We start from the raw sequence: 20,203 nt of genomic DNA, 5'->3' as shown, positions 1-20,203 counted from the left end.
TCTCCCAGAAGATACATACATCCAATACAGCTCTTGAATGTACTTAGAAGGGAGCAAGAGAAAAGGAATTCTATTCTCTAGCTATCCTGAGCTCACTCCATCTATTCGTGTGAGTAAAGAGATGGTTTCAAGGTCTTTCAGATCTCATCTTGCTAATTAATAACACCAGAGATGAGGCTGAATCTCAAAATTCAGATCTAGATTTCAAACATCCAGAAGTTTGGGCCCATGGTTTTGCTTTGACCCATTATGGGAACAGGGGTGGCAGAAGGGCTGGGAGTGAAGCTCTGAAGTTTGGATCAAAATGCTGGGCAGATTCTGAACTTCTCCAGTGTTTGGGAGGGGTCTTTGTATTGAAGATTTTGTCCACATTTCTAGATAGTACAGCTCAATAAAGGCTGAAATTAGCTTGAGTGAGAATAAGGAACACGGGCAGTGACCAAGGATGCTAACTGGATGCAATGTAGTAAAGAGGAAGCCAAGGGGACATGATCAGCATCAACAAATAACAGTGTACTGTATAAAGAAAGAAAAGAAATTATTAACAGCCTCAGAGAGTGGTAGGCTAAGGAGATCAATGCTTTAGAAAAAAACCTTTGATGCACCTCTTACCTGCTGCTGTCTAGGCTAGTACTTTGTGGTATACAGAGTAGGGATAAACTTAGCATCATCTATGACATAAAGGTCCAGTTACAAGAGTGAATTTACTGTACCAAATATCATTGTGGGTGTGTATTGGATAACCAGATCCTGAGAAAGAATGCAGGTGTAACTACTTCCCCCCATGAATTATAGATCACAAGTGTCCCTCCACACCCAAACTGTGAGACACCAGCAGTTTTATTGTTTTCAACCATTTTTACTGTACTGTGGCATATTTTTTTGATATTTTCTGCTGAGCACCTATCCTACCCTGATCTTTGTGATGGTAGAGAAGGCGCCGTATTGAAATTGCATTGTTTCAGTGTATATTACAGATAGGAAAATATTTTCACAAGGACTCCACGCATGAACACTTGATATCTTAAGGCTGCAATGTATCTCTTTCTCTCCCCAATCCACTTTAGTCTCCAGAACTATTACTTAATAGGAAGTTGCAATTGGAACTTTTGAGACCAAGTAGTTATTTTTGTAAATATGGAGAGAGCAATTTCCTTCGAGTTGCATCTGCTATTCTCAGAAAAAAAATGCAGTAATGAAATATTATCAGCAGAGGTTTCATTGTTAGTAATAAAACAAACCCTGTGCCAGTTGTTCATATTTGCTGTACATTGTGCCACGTTTCAGAAATCTATTTATCTCAAATCACCCAATTCACTAGTCCTTAGTACCAAAATAATCCAGCAAACAAAAAGGAAAGGCACATGGATAATTCATTAAGAGTTAACAAAGACCCACTCAGGTTATTTCAAGAATGGAAAAACTCAGTCTTTTATTATGAAATAATCAATATTTTATTTACAGGTAATTTACATAATTAGAAAATGAGTAATACAATTGCACTTTGAAAGGCTTCATTTTATCCTATTATTTATCAGCTTGTACAAAAGAAGCAAACACACTCTCTTCTTGCTCCAGCAGAACCTCAGGCTTATCATACTCCAAAATAACCCCTCTCTTCATTACAATGACTAAATCTGCATTCAGAATAGTGTGTACCCTGTGCTGAAAAGTAAACAGATGAAATACAAGTTCAGTGTATTGAATATAACTGTGCAAGATAAGACAGAAATTAGAAATTCTAGAAATCAGTATTCCTATCAAAGTTCAAGCTTGATGGAGATGTCTTAATCCAATTTAGTGAAATCTCATTATTATGCCAATTATGTAGATATATATTTAGGCCCCAATCCTGAAACTGGCTCCATGGGCATAGATCCCTGTACCCATGCATAGTCAATGAAGTCAATGGAGCTCTGTGCAAGCCCGGGAATCTGCACGCATGGTGTCACGTGCAGGGTCAGAGCTACAGATGCACTTTTACAGTATTTTGATATTGCTAAATATGGATTAGACAAATATAGCCCTTTCCCTACAATTTATCACTTCATCTTTATTAAGATGACTGTGTTTCTAAAACAGCTGCAGCTGCTGAGATTACATTTACAACTGGGGCTGTAATAAACTGGGTTTATTTAAAAATATTTATGTATGAATTGTGTATTTTAAAACCCGTTTTAGAACCCAGAGGCTAAATGTGCATGCACTGGCAACTTTAATAAAAAGACAAACAAAACCAATAAACCCTCCCTCCACACATTCCCAAACAAACAAAATAAGGAACTCAAATGCAAAAAGCTCAGTGCAACACTACCTAAAAATTTTAATGAAGAGAAGTCATGAAATTCTAAATTATGATTCCTGCAGCAATTGTATATTAGACATTCAATGTGTATAAAATAACAGTGTACACTAATACGTAATATTACATACATGCAAGAAGGTCAAGTTATGAGTCCTGCAGTAACTAACTATGAATTTCCTGACTTTTGTTTGCATAAAATGTCAATTATAATATAGTTTTAACATTTTAAAAAATATACAGTAACCTCTTATTTCATTGCCCAAAGACACATTTATCTTTAGAAAATAAAGGAGTGAAAGGTATTTATCAATAATGACATGACTGTCAAGTACATTTCTTTGGTTCAGTTCAAATCTTCTCTTTATTAACTAATTCTAGTTATTACTGTTTGAAATAATTATCTAATCATTTTAAAATACATTGATTAATAAATCTGATTATGTTTAACAATAAAACCAAATAATATTTTGAAAGCTGCTAAAATGCTTATTTGTTTAACTTATCCAACAGCAAAGCTATATTGTTATTTTTGTTCTTCTTAAATTAAAGTATCCTGGCTTAATAAGGGCCAAATCTTACTCTCAGATAGGCATGTACAATTTCCATTGAAGATAGTGGAGTTACACCACAGTTGAACTTGGCCTAAAATGAATAAGTCACAGAAAGTACACAATATCCTTATATGTGGTCCTTTAAAGTCAATGGTAATTACTATTGTGGAGCACATTTCAGGATTACGCATTAAATATTTAAAATACAAATATATGAACTACTTTCTAAATGGTTTAAATGGAAAATAAATGTATTTTTAATTAAATAAGTGCCATATTAGAAAGCAATAGACTAGAGAAATCAGAAAAATTAACAAGGTACCTGATGCATTGTTTTACATTTCAGATACTTGTTTGCATTTGAAGAAGCCACATAGAGTGTACTTACTGCTATGGTTACCACAGTACGGTCAGCAAACGCCGTCATTACAACCTTCTGAAGAATGTTCTCCTACATAAAGGAACAACAATTATTATTTTTTAAATAACAGATTCTTCAGTGATGGGCATAACAATAAAAACATGTGTCAAACAATTAATACTATTTTTTTTTATACCTGTAAAGATATGAGAAATTAACAGTATGCTAAATTAGGGTATTCTAGAATGATCATCCAGAATGGGCCTCATTCTGTGAGGTACTGAGCAATGTTCCTTCTAATTTTTGACAGGCTGCGTGCACAAAACATTTCTTCTGTGCAAATTTTTGACAGGCCGTGGGCGCAAAAAATGTCTTCTGTGCAAATTGTTGTGCTTCTGTGCAAATTGTTGTGCGTGAGGCGTTTCGCTGTGTGCGCGGGGTTTAGGATCTGTGTGCGTGCGCACACGCGCACAGCTTAGAGGGAACAGTGGTACTGAGCAACCTCAACGTACTGAATTTTGATACTACTACTTAGTTAGCTCTTACATAGCACTTTTCCTTTGCAGACCCTAAAGCACTTTACAAAGAAGGGTGCATATCACTATGTCTGTTTTAAAGTTGAGGACTACATTTTAAATCATGTTGTTGCAAAGGAATATTCACTTTGCTACCAATCCCGCTCCATTCTGGCATTCTTTCTGTCCCGCTGAAAGCATGGAATGTTACGACATACTCGATACAGTTGACAGCACTGGAGGCGCATTTTGCTAGATGTACCTGGCCGGTACAACAGCAGAGGAGGTCTTTAAGACAGTCTTAAAATACTCAGCGGTCCTCACAGAGTGTTCACCATTGCTGTTTATGAATGTATTGGTGCGTTCCAAGCTCAGCAAGGCAAGATTGTTAGAATAGTTATCTTCATATTATCTGTGCCCAAGGTACAAGTGCCCCAATGAATGGAGTGCTTGCTTAATACGTCAACATTCAAAATGTGTTTTAACTGGTCTGTGAGTAACTGCTAACTTGGCCCTCAGCACCACAGTATCAAGGCTTGACACAGCAGTAACTTACACCAACCGGTACTAAAGATATTTAGCTACTATAATAAACCACTGCAATAATATTCTGCACTTATGTAGTGTCTTCCTTCTGAGGATCTCAACATATCTTATGACAGCCTTTGATAACAGAGTTTATTGAAACTGGGAACAAAGCAACTTAGAATATTCTATTGTATTTGGCTAAGACCAGCCAGGGCAGTACTAGTGTGCAGTTTATCCTCTACTAGGGACTCTAGCTTGCACCTGCAGGAGGATAGATGCAATGATCTAACAGGTCTTTTTTATTTCTTATTTATTTACTTGACCTTACTTTCAACCCCCTGCAGGGTGAAAACTTCTTCATCACTTGTCCTCTCCATCATGCTGAAGAATTCACCAAGAAACTTGCTATGCTTGGCAAGTACAAGTTGGAGGAGGCATAACATTACCAGCCAAGTTTGTCCTCAACTGACCACCATAGCTAAGCCTCTGAAGACTTATTTACTTTAGGAAACTGAACTGTCAATAAAAAAAACATTTGCATCAATGCTTGAATTTAGTATATAGTGAGGGACTATCAAGATAGGTTTGTCAGACTAGTTAACAGTGACTCTCATATATGGGTCAATGTCTATATGGGGCATGGGGCCAGCCTGTAAACACACTTGCAAGGAAACTTGTGTTCACACATTATTAAGTAGAATTATTTTACCTAAGTTTCATCTCTGGTTACTAATAATAGCGTGGCTACCCTCTCTGAAAAATCATGTGCCATATAAAAAAAACTTGAAACTCTGAACTCACCGTTGCCATGTCAATAGATGCTGTGGCTTCATCCATGATGAAGATACTTGTCTTCCGCACAAATGCCCGTGCTAAGCAGAACAGCTGCCTTTGCCCCTGGCTAAAATTTTCTCCACCTTCTGTGACTATGGCATCTGGACAACAAAAGTAATATTTAGGCTGTTGCGCGGGTGGGGAGCACAGAGAGCATGCTGACAAAGTAAGATCTCATACTTATATTAAGAATTTTTAAGATAATAATTTATAAGTCTTAAGTTGCTGGTGCCCAGTTTTGCCACTTTTACTCACATTGGGTAGTAACACTGGTTTCAGCAAATTACTCATGAAGTAAGTTACTATTCCTCATGAGGATGGCAGAACAGGACATAGTTATTTTCAAAATGGATGTATCTTATGCACAGAAATGAAAACCCAAAGTCCATAACACACATAGTTAAATATAATTCTTCATATAAATAAAAATGGGCATAGTGTTCTGACATGTTGTCTGAAGGAACAGCATGAAAAGAACTATGCAAAGTAAATAAGAAACTGAAATACCATATGGAACCCTCCCCTCCAACATATTTTGATGTACATCAAATGCAAAGGGGAGAAACTAATATATGAAATGTGTCTTCCTGTTTTATAAACCTGCTACAATGCCTGTGTGTAGATTAAAGCACTCTAACCTCATTTGTTGATATATGTCTCTTGCAAATCAGACAACAATCCCTGGAAGATCTCCCTTCTACAAATTTGGTTGAGTGTATCATTTTATCTAGCTTACCCCAATGCTGAATACCTTCTGTATATACACATTAAATTGAGGAAAAGGAAACACACTGTTAAAAATGAGACTGACTTCAAAGGAACTTGTCAGAACAACTAGTTGTTATAAGCTATTTTAAATGGAGTTGTATCTTTACAATGCTGCCTTCTTGAAAGAAAACAACTTTACGTGAGGCAGCACCGACTGCTTGTGGGCCCAACCCTGCAGTCTCTACTCAGGCAAAATCCTACTGGAATCAAAAAGAGCTTTGTCTGAATAAGGTCAGCAGGATCAGACTCCTTGTGCACTAAAAGAAAGGTACAGCAGGTGTCATGCAGCATAAAAAGTGACAGTAAAAGACAGGTAATATGCATTTTCCAAGAGCAGATTGATTTGAAATCACAAATGTATCCCTTGTAACATTGCACATTTGGGTACTACTAGTTACCTGGGATGTCCTCAATAGAGATTAAAGTCATTGGGATTTTGAACAGTTTGGAACTATGCTCCATGACTGCGCAGTCAGCTGCTGGTTGTGGTTAGGAATGTGTTAGGAATACCATGGGTGATTAGGTTACCTAAAATTCATGTTCAGGAATTTTTTTTTCTTTCAAAAATGGATAGGGCTAGTATTGATAAATGCATAAAGAAGGGAAAAGTTTTGCTCTCACTAACTTCAGTGAGGTAGAACAGGGGTAACCAAGAGCAGGAGGTAGCTCATGATACCATTATTGTTGTTTGTTGAGCTTGGACAGTGTGCTCAGCCTTGTGCAGAGCACAGAGTATCAGATAGTCCCTGTCACAAGGAGCTTACAATGCTGTTTGTAATTTATTGTGCATTTCATACTTGATTTTATTTTATTAAAAACAGCTGTCTGGATCAATTTGTGCAGTACATTTCATTTAGCACACAATACCTGTTTCATTTGCCTATTCTAAGATTCATTTTATGTGTCTGAGTACTGCACTCAAGTACTTAAATGCATTTGCAATAGTGAAAGTAGCTTACAAGAAATGCTGGAATTCTAAAGAAGACCTAATCACCCCACAGAAGTCCAAGGGCATTGCTCTTTCAAGGGAGAAAAATAATCTGGGGAAATGCTGCCTTCTCGTGCATATTAGAACACAGGGCAGCACTCACAAACAATTCCATGAATACCAACATTATTTTAACATGTTTATGTGACAGATTGTATCTCTCTCTTTAGTATATCTATTCTCAGTACCACTCCAACCATGCAGTATTCTTTGAATCTGTAACATAGGTGGGTTGCTGGACTTATTTCATTTCCTGAAACAGGGTCTTTCTTTGATTTTGTGTGTGGATTGGGGCATTATATCCCACTGCCAGCTTATATGTCCATCTTTTTTTTCCATCCCACAAGATAATAATTTTCTCTAATTTGTTTTATATTTCCATTTTCAAGCTCCTTAATATCTCAATTACCTTTATACCTGTTTGCATACACTTGACTTATTAGCCACAGTCAGTGGTGTACCATTACATTTTTAGTAAGGCAAACAAATCTACACTTGCTTGCAGGGCGTGACCTTGCACACACTATGCTGTGTGGAAGATGCCATTTTGTTATACAAAACTGTGTACTTCATGTGCGTTTGGGGGCCGGAAGGAATTGTCCCACAGACACAGCTGGTCAGGGTTTTTGTATTCTTGTAGAACTTATTTCTGGGGCATGCAATGCATGCATTATATACATAGACGGTATGCCACTGGCCACAGGACCAGAGACCAAAAGTGAAAATCTGGCCTTACTGAAGTCAATGGGAGTTTTGCTATGGGTAAAACAGAAGAGGGAGTTGGATGGGACCCAGCACATTTATCTGACTTCATACAGGGCCCCACAAAACCTTGGGCCAGCCTGCCTGATCCGAAGTTGCTTCAGTAAGAGCCATTTTGCCAGAAGTTACTAACTAAATGTTAAATAGAAATGAATTTAACACTGAAAGCATTTTCCCAAAGAAAAGAGAAGTATTACCTAGACCCCCTGGTAGTGCTTTCACCACATGTTTGAGTTGTGCTATCTCCAAGGCTTCCCACAGCATGCTGTCTGTGCATTTCTTTTCTGGGTCCAAGTTAAACCTATGATTCAATACAGTTAAAAGTTAACTACGAACATCAAATTCACCCATGCACCTTTATAGTTGTGTGGTTAAAAACAAACACAGACATAATTATATATACATGGATTAAACACTTTGGGCCTGATTCTGATCTCACATCAGTCTAAGTCAGGAATAACTCCATGGAAGTCAGTAGATTTGCTCTGAATTTACACCAGTGAAACTAAGATCAGAATCTGACCCTTCGAATCCAACATGACCCCCTTTTAGTTTTTACAATACCAGTTTGTGGTACACAGAATGATCAGCATCATGCTGAATTATGAAACACAAACGAGCATCACCACAGCAGAACAGTAGCTATAAATTACTCAGCAGTTGTTATCAACCACTCTGAATGCATCCTTAGTCTATTATCACTCAAAATAGGCAGCGACAAGTGCTAATGTCCTTCATGTCATATCATGTTGCTTAAAATAAAACAAGGCTCATTCATTTTATTCCGGAATAAAAGACTCACAGCAGCAAATGTGATCTTTGATTTACTTTTTACTGCTAGTGTACATGAGGTGAATGTCCAGTGTTGGCCTAAATAAAATCTTGAATAAGTAAACAAACAAAACAAATATATACTGCCATTTTATCTTCTGATATAAATGATTCATTACCTATTCAAGCAAGTACAGCTTGAAGTCTCATGGAATCAGTAGGCAAATTGCAGCAGTTTCTAAGTCATTATAAATGAAACTCCACTCTAATTACTTTAATGCCCAAATTAGCCTATGTAGGCAGTATAACTGTTTATTAAGGGTCAGATTGTCCCCTTTTGTGGAAAACATCATAGGAGGGGATGGCATTTGTTGGAAACTCTGTGAAGTTCTCTTCTCTGAGTTTCCATTTCATCTTCCCCACATAGGAAAGAGTTTTGAATCTCATGGAGGACGGAATGGGGCAAGGTCCTGGAAACCTAACAGAGCACTAAGCTCCAAATCAACAGAACCTGAACTCCATTTACACGGCTTCTCTGATTCCCTTCCACTCTCCTTTGTTATGTGCCATGGCTGTCGTCCCCCTCACCTACATCTTCCCCACTTCACCTCTAAAGGGCTGGTGAATGCCAGTCTCACACTCTCCTGAGCTGACTTCGGCTGGCAAACCCACTGGGTCCTGAGGGTAGCAGGTCACAGATAGTGACTAGTCCCAGGCCCCACCTTAAGGAGCACCCCTCCCAAACTGTGGAGCACTGACCAGGTGCAGTTGCTCTAGAAGGGCTCCCCGGGCTCTGAAGAGGATGTGGGGAGGAGCACACAGAGAAGACAATGCTCCCCTCTTTTAATTAAAGGTAGTGGAGCATGAGGCCTCTTAAATGCATTGTTTGCTGCTGCTCTCTCTGTGAAAATCATAATCTGTGATAACACAAACCCTAGCTGTTTCTTGTTGTTTCTGCTTTATGCTTACCGGATTGTACCGCTGAACAAAATAGGATCTTGGAGAATGATGGACAGCCTGGATCTTAGCGTCTGTAAAGGGAGCTTTGCAATGTCTATGCCATCAATGATAATCCTCCCTATTCAAAAGAACATTGAGAGTCTGCTAGATTGTTCATCACATCATGTAGCTAGCAGCCAACAACACGACTTGATTTTAGTTTGCATTATATTACAGAGAAGCATGCAAGACTAACCCATGGGCTACATATTACTTTATTCACCAGTGAAACGAGTTACTGATAAGCGAGTGCAATTCCCTTGAGACTAAATCATGGAAGATGCCTGTTATATTTTATGAATATTGTATGTCACATCTGGTAGTTTGTTGGTTATTGTGTGGTTTGCTATATGATTACAAGGGGTAAATTCAAGCAAAGGTTAGGCACACAGGAAAGGGGACAATAGCTTCAGACTGCCCTACTTACTATACTTGAAGGACAATGCTGATGTCAATCACTTTGAAGTTTTATATCCAGCTATGCTGATGAGTTCAACAGTCTGGCTTGGTAAGTGGGGGTGGGGCATGGGGGGACTACAGCCAGCAAAATGGAATAAAGAACTTTTAGGAAGGATAAAGAGAAGTCCCTGAAGCACAGGGGATGAGAGTGCTGGGGAACAGGCTGAAACCCCATCCCCTGACCTCAAGGGTTTCAGTTTGGTCCCCAGCACTCTCTGGGATGTTTAGGTCAAGCTCTGCCCACCTAAGCTTTAGGTCAGGTAGGTATGTGTATACACCTTTTATTGTGTTAAGCTCCCTTTTCTCTTGTTGTGCTTTGTTCCTGTGATTAAACAATGCTTTGTTTAGAAAAGGCTGTAGTGGGTTACTGTATATACCACTGGTCAGGGCTCCCAAAAGGAAGACTTGCAGGTAGCTGAACCCAGTCAGACCTGCTGAACAATCACAGTTGGTAATCGGGTTATTGTAGCCTTGGGCCCACTCTGAAAGTGGGAGAATCAGGGGATTCCACTCCAGAAGAGGCAAAAGCCTAGCACCCGGAGGGATGCACACAGAAAGACCTGGAAGGGGTCAGAGAGGACACTAGCCCTGAACAGTAAGAAGAGCCACACAAATAATTATATATTTAATTTGCAGGATGTCTAATAACCCAGAATAAATGATCAGATGTTGATTTAGTGCAATGTCATAAAGTTACCTGAGAACATAGCTAAGGTGCATTTGTTAAGAAGGGCAAGTGCAGGGTGAAACTTCTTCCCTTCAGGTCTCTAAGGTTCACACTCTGTATGCCATCCATGAGTTGCCCGTGCCCCAAGCCACAGAGAGATCCAATTCTATTCTGTTCTAGTCAGGTTCCTGTAGCCCCTCCATCACAACCATATGCAAGTGCCTTCCAGGAGTGCATTAAGTGATGTGACTAACCTCTATCATGAGTGGTTCTTTCTTTCTCCCTCCCTCTCCTCTCCTCCCCATGTGAAAATGTCACAAAGAGTTTGTGATATTCTAGAGCAGGGCATAGAGGATGAGGAGTGTGCTCCTCAAGCTTTAGCACATGCCCTCCAGATCTTCCTGTGCCCTCTAGGCTTCCTGCCCTGCTTGGTTTGCTCTGGCAAGTGTTAGTCAGAGGGGATGGCTGTGCAGGAATTGTATGTGGATAGGCCAACCAGAAATGGATTGCAAATGAATGGTGCTTCTACAGAAAAACATATCCATATTTTGCTGAAAAGTGAACAGAGAGAGATTTTGGCTCTAAGAATATTCACAGGGGGAGAGCCCACCTCCTCCCAGTGGCAGCTAATATGCACTTGTACTTAGGGGGATGAAGGTTCTTTTCACTAGCATGACACAGGGGGTGTATGAGGACTACTCCTTTGTGCCTGTGTTCAGACTAAAAGGCAAATGAACATTATTTCCAGATGAGTTGAAATAGAGACATCTAACTCAGACTGGTGCACATGACAATTCCCCAAGTAGCCTCTGTGCTCATAGTAGACCCAGGAGGTACTATTTGCTATTCTTACACATCAGCCCTGGAAATACTGCTTCACAAAGGAGATCATAGCATTGTGCAGTGATGGGAAGCGATTTTGAGATGGAAGTAACCACCTGTTTGGACACAGCATGGGTAGCAAAAGCTCCAGGTTATCCTTGGAGCCCTGAACAATTCTGTCCTTGGAGTAACCTGCACTATAGCATATCTTTTCAACCCTCCCTGCCACTGATAAACACTATGCTTGTTGGTTTGTGCTGGAGACAGAAATATGCTGCCTCTGCACCTTTGCCTACCCCTTTAATGCGTGCTGGTAAACGCTTAAGAAAAATGACATGCAAGTCTACTTCTGGAAATAACTGTAATTAAAGGCTCAATCCTGCTCTCTCTGAAGTCAATAGGAATTTTGCTATTGACTTCCAAAGAAGCAGGTTCAGGCCCTATAGGAAATCAATATTGACACAGAATATGGATTTTTTTTTAAAAAATACACATTTGAAGTCTTTTTCTATTTTTAATGGAAACACTTGCCTGAGGCTGCTGATGGCGTTAGAAAACACTGATCACGTTGAATGAGATTTTATATTGACTTGGGTTATCAATATGGCAGAAGCTGATGAAAGACAGATGGTCCCTTACTTGGAATAAGCCCAGCAACAATGCCTCGCACAGTTTTACCGTCTTTGTAATTCACAACTGCTAGGGTCAGAGGAACAAGGTTCAAAGTTGCTTCCCCAGGGATCTAACCATGACGGGATGGAACAGCTATGAGCCTACCTTCAAAGGTGTCAACCATTCTGAAAAAGGCGAGAGAGAAGGAGGATTTCCCACTGCCAGTTCTGCCACAGATTCCAATCTACAACACAGAAACAAGATGAGTAGAACATTAAATGAGTAGGAAGGAGAAAGCATTTGCAACAAACATCTTGGGGTGAAATTCTGGCCCCGTCTGAAGTCAATGACAAAACTGAATTGTCTTCAGCAGAGGCCATACTTTCGCCCTTTTGTCTTTTAAAAGAGAAATTGACATTCAGGGTTAGATTTTGGCTGGCCCTCCATGGGGATGCTAGGGAACAGTGGGTCACAGGGAGTCCTTCTGGAGCACAAGGAGAGTTGGCTAGTGCTGCCAGCAAAGCTTAGAACCCCAGAGGGGGTGTGTCTGGGTGGGAGAGTCCATTGTACGATGGGACACTGACACACAAGATTAAGGAGATGAAAGAAGATTGAGGGGAAAGGGACAAGTGGGGAGAGATGACCAATGAAGGGATGGGGTAGGGGAGCCATTTGGGAATGATGGAGTGTATATCTCACATTGCAAGTGTCAGTGTCCCTTATTTTGGGGCCCTATGTCCCACAGCGGAGCACCAGAAGATTAAGCAGCACTGTACATCACTGTAACGGTACACATTTTTGAAGGCATCAGAGCAAAACTGTAAAGAAACCGGTATAAGGGATTAGGACCGGACTATATTATTTTGGAGGAAGAAAAACTTGGTGGAGGAAAAACTTTGGAAATCATGAATAAAAAATAGCTTAGTACGTTCTCACCACTCTGTGGTTTCTATTACAAGCTGGTCTGACTGGGGAAAGAGTCATTTCTCAAATCATCTCCGCTTTTTTACCTTTTGCCCTGGAGAGATGTGAGCACTGACGTGCTTTAGGACTGGCTTTAGGTTGCTGTCATACCGGACACTCAGGTTCTGTATTTGGATCTCACCTCTGTCAGGCCAGTTCTGAGGAATCTGTGAAGGAGCTGTACCCGGAGCATAAAAACCCACTTGTGATCAATTCATCAATTCATTAAATGCTCTAATAAGTTATTTATGGCAATTCACTGTGAATCATTAAATATTTAACGAGTTATTTTCTGCAGAGATACTATACCACACTCACAAAGGAGCCCTTCATAATTTTCAGCTTCTGTTTTTAGAAGGCCATTGATCCTTTTCACTGCTCCCAGCTGGATCTCCATATCAGCCAGGTTACGAACCATCCAGTTCAGGTAATTAGACACCTGAAATAATATAAATAAATAAATTTCACTTTTTGCTAATATGAAATACTGGAAAAGGAACAGCATAACACTATTAGGCCACCAAGCACTTCCATTCCTCCAAGACAGCTTTTTAATTGTTTCGGTGAAGTTTATTCAGAGTACAAAGTCTTAATAAGCTGGACCACTGAATGAAACATTTGGTGCACATTAAAACAGTGGCAAGACTGGTTGCAAGTTAAATATTCTAGTCATGGTGCTCTGGTATTATGGTGCTGCATGCCAATATTCAAAAAGAAAATAAAAGCTGAGAGAGAGAGAAACAGATATAACTTTTCTATAAAAAGAAAAAAAAGCCTGAATATCTAGAATGAGAGATTGCAGCATAATGGTGAGTAAATTAGTGATCTGGTAATACTACTTTTCAATTAGTATGAATGATAACATTTTGATATATTTATGAATAACTGCAATATATATTACTTACATGGGATTTAAGAACTCAGAAAAGAATATGCTTAACAAACATATCACCCACGCAATGTGAATTGAAGTTAATGTACTATTTCAGTGTTTTTACAGCTTCCCAATAAGGATGTGTAAACAGCACCTTCTGTCCTTCCCATCTTTGTGTCCTGAAGAAAGCAGTGTGTGTGTGGGAAGCCACTCAATGCATGATTTAACTTACCATAAGAGCATAGGTTAGTCCTAAACCCACAAGTCCTGAAGAGAGCTGATTGTACAAGGAATTGGTAATAGAAGTCACAGCTGCTATGAGAACCACACATGCTCCAATGTATTCCTGAAGGAATATGAATAAGCTCCATCACTATATATCACACACACACGCACACACACATAGAGAGAGAGACACCATGCAAATGTTTCGGTAAGTTCAGTTTGAAACAATAAACCCTTTACGTGGCTAAGACTGAAACACATGCAGAAGATTTTAAATAATCTGTGGGTAGAGATGGCCATTTAACCCCCATTTTTGTTTCAGTGTCCCATGACCCCTCTCTCACCTCTTGGTATTGTCGGTTGTATCCACTGTTGTGTCCCCATCCCATCTTAAATTAGGCTTGGTCTACATGTAATTTTTGTACCAATACAACTATCTCAGTTAGGTGTGTGATGTTTTACTGAAATAGTTATACTGATACAATGCCTAGTATAGATTCAGTTATACCCATAATATAAAGGTGCCATATATTAGAATAGCTTATTCCCTACATTTACAGGATTAAGCTATACTTGTATAACTGTGTCCACACTAGAGGTTATGGAACTGGTGTAGTTAAAGTGGTACAATTTTTGCATACAGATAAAAACTTTAGAATGGGAAGTCAGTGGGGCAGGGACTGGCCTCCTCTATGGCCACATCTATGCTGGCAACTGGACAAAGGTAAAGGCTGTGTGTACACTTGCCCACATAACCCACACCTGCACAGTGTACAAATATGCTGTGCTGGACACGGGTATATACTCTGAACCTGGGAATACCCATGTCCACACAGCTTTTTTTTTGGGTAAGCAAGGTTAGCACTAGTATTTCAGGGGCAGTATCCCAAGGCTCTATGAGTCACAGAATACATTCTAGGATCTGCCTTGCTGTGTGTGTTGGTGGGACTGCAGATGCCTTCACACATTTGGTGATGGGAGCTCCCACTCACCCCTCTCCTGCCCAACTGGTGGAAGACATGGCATTAGTGACCGATGGTACCCTGCTCCTTCTTGTGAGACAAATGAGAGTGCATTGCAATACAGGACCGGTGACAATTTTGGGTGAAAGGATTCGGACCTCTCTCACAAGCCAAAGAATGGTGGCCAGGATGGGGAGTAATGCACTGTTGCCCCATGACACAGAGGACTACCAGCATTGCAACTGTAAGTCCATGGGAGGCCACCACTTCTGGACCAGGAGAATCAGCACCGTGTGGTGGGATTACATAGTGTTGGAAACTTGAGATGACGACCAGTGGCCACAGAACTTCAGGATGAGGAAGCCAACATTCATGGAGCTCTGTGAAGAGCCGGCCCCAACCCTACAGTGGGAGAACACAAGGGTTTGGAGACCCATCCCAATGCAGGAGCAGATGGCTATAGCCCTCTGGAAGCTGGCAACATCAGACCGCTATCAGCCAGTGCCAAACCACTGTACGGGTTGTGGTGGTGCAGGTTTGTGAAACCATCCATGCATTCATCTACCCACATGTGGTTGCCATCACCAAAGTTCCAGAAATTACAGTGGGGTCCCAGAGAATGGCCCCGTGCAATTCGGAAACACCATCAATGGCACCCACATCCCCATACTTTGCCCACTGAAAGGCATGAGTGAGTACATCAGTTGAAAAGGTTACTACTCACTCGTTCTTAAAAGCTTAGAGGACCACAAAAGCAGATTCCTGAATGCTGTCCAACACATAGGACAGGCCATGACACTGAGTACTGAGGAGATTGGGATTGTACTTGAAGGGGGAGGAAGGGACTTTATTCCCCAGAAGCAATGTGGTTCTCTTTGCTCACAGTTATTCTGGGGGACCCCCACATACTTGCTCCCACACTGCCTAATGAAACCCTAGCCCAGCTTTCAGCACCTGGCAAAATGGAGATTCAACAGCTGCAGGATGATAGTGGAGAATACCTTTGAACGGCTGAAGGCTTGTTGATGATGCTTATGCTCTTGGTTGGAGGCCAGTGTAGCCAACACTGTCTGCATTATTGTGGCATGCTGTGCCCTTCATAACATTTGTGAGATTAAAGGTGAGTACTTTAGGACAGACTGTGTACAGGACAAGATGGGCTTCCAAAACCTTTACAGAGCAGCTTGATCCAGTGAATGTTCATACTGGGTGCTGGACCACAGTGGGCCAGGGAAACCAAGGATGCAATTTGTGCCTACATTATGGATGAATGGGCGGGCAGGTAGGTAACTGCAGCCTGGTCCCAAACAAAGTGCCACACCCCATGCATCTACTGTAAAAATAAAAGAGGGAACATTTCCATTCACTTGTGTTTCAATGCAGCTTTTTTACCCTCCCACTGACTGTCATTAGCTGATTGTTTAGGTAATGACTCATTACAGGTAACTGGGGCAGGGCACCTCTGCAGGTATAGCACCTTCTGTTCTGTGATTGGCCTGCAGATGGTATCTGGCCAGATAAATTGCACTTACACTTATTGTTCTTTCATTTTGTGTTAATGTTCACAACTGTTAGCCAGACCAGTTCAGGTGGATTACTCAGTGTCTGAAGGACCTTGAGAACAGTTGATGAAGCTGGTGGGAGGGGCTTTTACATCTCATTTCTGGTGACTGTGATTGTGGGGGGATTTACCCACCTTCTCTTCCTCCCCACTCCCCTGGCCCAAGTTAATAAAATTACTTGTTATTTCCATGCACACTGCACTTCCAACATGTCTCCAGCTTACTTATATTCACATATACTAGGACAGGGAGAGTTTTGGGGGGTGGGGGTGGTTCTGGGAGGGTCAGACTGGACTTTTCAGTTTTCTACCCCGGAGAGTTATATGACTCAAAGCACTGACTGATAGAGCCCAAAACTGAAAGGGAAAAAACGCTGTACCTTTACCAAAGCTCAAATGACAGGTCCACACACAAGTAAAAGAAACTAACATTTATTGAAACTAGTACATGTAGCATAACTCTGAACATTTTTTTAAAAGAACTGTGAATGAAAACGGAATGGATCAGACTTCCTGAAGAATGTTAAAACTTTATTCCCTATGGCCCCATCTTCCTGGCCCTGATCTTCCCCTACTTTGTACAAGGAGGGGGAATGTCTTTAAAACATTCAGAGGGGTGGGGGGGAAGGGATGTCTCCTGAATGGGGTTTGGGGGCTAGACACACGCTGGCCTTCAGGCAGTTTTGGGCTCATTGTTTCTCTCCTCCACAGTCACAGAATTTCCCCGGGAGGGGTTTTGGGTGCCAGTACAGAGTATTGGGCCTGGAGTCTTGCAGCCTCCCAACCCCATCACAGAGGGTGGGGTTTGGGTCCCCTAACTCAGCAGCATGGTGGGCTGCAGGTGCAGGAGGAGTAGTAGCTGGAGGAGGAGGTGCCAATTTATGGATACTTGCACAGCTACTGCGGCAGGCAGGACCTGAATCCATTCCACCTCCCCTTGTATCAGGGACTCCAACAGGGCGTGCTCCCAGTCCCCTTGGGCAACTCCCATCCCCTGTACCATGTGTCCTGCTCCAGGAACCAGATCATTAATGACTCCTGCCTTTGGAAAAAACGTTCCTCCCACTCCATAGACTGTCGCTCCAGCCCAATAGCCCATTCCTCTCTTGCCCTTAAAGTCAAACTTCTCCTGGCTCCTTCTGTCGACCCCAATGAGCACATCCTCCAGTGTCATCCTTTGTCTGCCCCTACCGCCCTGGGCTGCTGCTCCTGGATTCTAGGCAGAATGGGTTCACTCTTCTCATTCTTCCTGCCAAGTCAATCACAAAAGCAGCATTATATTTCATCTTTCCTTGGAAAGCAGGTAAGAAATCCCCCCACATAACATAACACTGCTGTGGAGGTCGCAGTAGTGATACTTCTCAGCATTTCAGGAATGTGATTGTTTTAGTATCCTTGATTCTCAGACAACTTTTACAGCCCCCAAGAAAGGAACACCTGCTGACAATGGGAGTTAGCATCAACTAAAGGTTTTGAAAAAATTAATGTCTTAAAGCATATGATTGGGCTGGTGGGGGCATTTATTTCTGGGGCAGTAGTAACTGTTCTTAATTCCTTCTTTTAAGGCTGGCCAATGACTGGAGAACCTAGTAGTTTTAAAATTACCAGACTGGAAAGGGGAGATAGATTTCTAGTCCCGTGGTGGGGATCTGCCAATCTGTGACAGAGAGATGTTTGTGCTACTTGTCATCCTACTGATATCACTGAACAGGAGGGTTTGGTGAACTCTGAAGGTGGGCCAAGCACATTTGTGCTGCCTTTGAACTTTAAGAAACCAGTTGGAGTTTCTGCTGCACCAGAAATATTTTTGACCTATGCTTACAGGACTGGGAGACAATCTGAATGGAAACAGACTACAGTCCAAGATATCAGACTGAGCCTGCTTGGAGGGGGAGAAGCAAACCACTGCAAATGCCCACCCATCTCCAAACCAGGAAATCATTTCCCTTTTTCCAACAAAGAGTGGAGAAAGGAACAGGGAAAGAAAGAGGGACATCGCACCTGTACTGTGTTCCCTGAACTTCTTGATCAAGGCCGCAAACCAATGACCTCCCTACTGCAAAGTGAAACTGGATTGTTTGTGCAGCCACCAGCACAGATCCCAGACTCTTTCTCCCGGCTTATGGAGCACAGCACTGAGGGGGGAGAGGCAGGACACCAGGGCAGGGTAATGTTTGAAAACATTTATACTGCGACAGAGGGCTGCTGTTGTGTTCCTCAGAGAAGCAAAGGCTCCCCTTCTCTTTTCCTGTACATAACTGATCCTGATACTACACCAAAGCCCAGTTCTGCACAGCTCCCATGTGTTTGTTGTGCAACTGCGGGGAGGGATTATTGTAGTGAAAGTTTGTAATCTTGACAGGAGCTATAACTCTGGAGAATCATTCATCTAGTACAAATGTCCTGTCCCCACAGCTGGATCTTTCCACCCCCCTCCCTCTTTGTCAGCCTGTCGGCCAATAAACTCACATACCCAGGGGCAATAGGTTAGTTCACAAATAATCCGCTCTATAGCTTCGGCAAAAAAGCTTTGTAGTGGTTTACGGTCTTTCAATAAAATGGAATTTACAGTTGTATCTTGGTTGGGGACCATCTGGGTGAGGGTGGGGTTTAACTTACCAGCCTCAGGTTCTAGTTGCTGCTGAGTAGAGAGGTTCTCCTCTTGCTCATCAGGAGGGGCTTGCTGAGCCGTCTTCTCCTTGCAGAGGTGCAGGATGACATGCTCTTCTTTCTCCAAGGCCTCCTCCTCTGCAGTCCCCACCATGGCCTCCATCACCATCCAATCAGCTGAGGCTGGTGCGGGTTGAGGAGGGAGTCGTGCATCACCACAGGCTCGGTAGCAGGAGCCTGGGAGAACACTTGGTCCGGCTCCTTGAAGGATAGGCAGATTGGAGGACTTCTCCTGGAGCGACTGGTGGAGTCTTTTGCCTTCTGATACCAGAGCCTCAGGTGCTTTATTCCTTCCCGGGAGTGGACCAGAGTACAGTGAATGCCCACCTGCACCAGCCTATCTGAAACTTTCAGTTACAGGTGTAAGTTCCTGATGCTGTGGGAGAAGTTGTGGAAACAGGTGAACTCCGACCACACATTTATTGGGACCTGGGTGTGGTTGGCTGACTGGGCGGCAGCTCGTGGAACATGTTCACTTGTACTGATGAAGAGAGTCCAGTGGAAAACTGTTGTGAAGGGGTCAGTGCAGCTCACTGCTACCGGTGAGAATGAGGAGGCAGGGACCTTTATCGATTTGGATAAGGGTCAGGCAGGAAAGGGTTCAGTACATTGTGGGAACAGGACTGGAGGACTATTGAACTCAAGACACGCCCCTTACCCCATCCACTCTACGCACTGGCATGGGTACGGGGCCATGCGACAGCCCGAGGCATGTTCATACCCACACGCCGCAGGTCTACTAGCATTCTTTCCCTGGACAGGTCTTGAAACCTGTATTTCTGGGGTTTAGATGTGGATGCTAGGGGGGTTCTGGCACAACCATGTGCTTGGACCATGTCCAGTTGCCAGTGTAGATGTAGTCTATGTTTATACAGTGCCTAGTACAACAGGATCTCGATCATCTCTAGATGCTTCTTCATTATTATTCCTTATTTGCTGAATAGAATACAGGCTAGTTCTCTTTCCTCTGAGTCACCCAAGAAACTGAGTTTAGGTGGCAAATATA

At 42.0% G+C, this 20,203-nt stretch overlaps 1 protein-coding gene across 6 annotated transcripts in view; it reads right to left on the bottom strand.

Moving 5' to 3' along the window:
* Positions 1-1,445: 1,445 nt before the first annotated feature.
* Positions 1,446-20,203, bottom strand: part of ABCC8 (ATP binding cassette subfamily C member 8) — a 135,334-nt gene continuing 116,576 nt past the window's right edge. For all 6 annotated transcript variants that reach the window (XM_073347371.1, XM_073347372.1, XM_073347373.1 and 3 more), the window contains 9 exons: positions 14,012-14,125; positions 13,224-13,344; positions 12,953-13,083; positions 12,108-12,186; positions 9,353-9,461; positions 7,810-7,913; positions 5,062-5,195; positions 3,245-3,307; positions 1,446-1,665 (listed from right to left, as the gene is read on the bottom strand). In XM_073347371.1, the coding sequence (XP_073203472.1) occupies positions 1,528-1,665; positions 3,245-3,307; positions 5,062-5,195; positions 7,810-7,913; positions 9,353-9,461; positions 12,108-12,186; positions 12,953-13,083; positions 13,224-13,344; positions 14,012-14,125 (993 nt within the window). In that variant the 3' untranslated portion in view covers positions 1,446-1,527. The remainder of the gene's footprint in view (positions 1,666-3,244; positions 3,308-5,061; positions 5,196-7,809; positions 7,914-9,352; positions 9,462-12,107; positions 12,187-12,952; positions 13,084-13,223; positions 13,345-14,011; positions 14,126-20,203) is intronic.

This window comes from Lepidochelys kempii, chromosome 6 (assembly GCF_965140265.1).
Source record: "Lepidochelys kempii isolate rLepKem1 chromosome 6, rLepKem1.hap2, whole genome shotgun sequence".
NCBI lineage: Eukaryota > Metazoa > Chordata > Testudines > Cheloniidae > Lepidochelys > Lepidochelys kempii.
The sequence above is the reverse complement of the archived record's forward strand: the minus strand, read 5'-3'. Positions and strand labels throughout refer to the sequence as shown.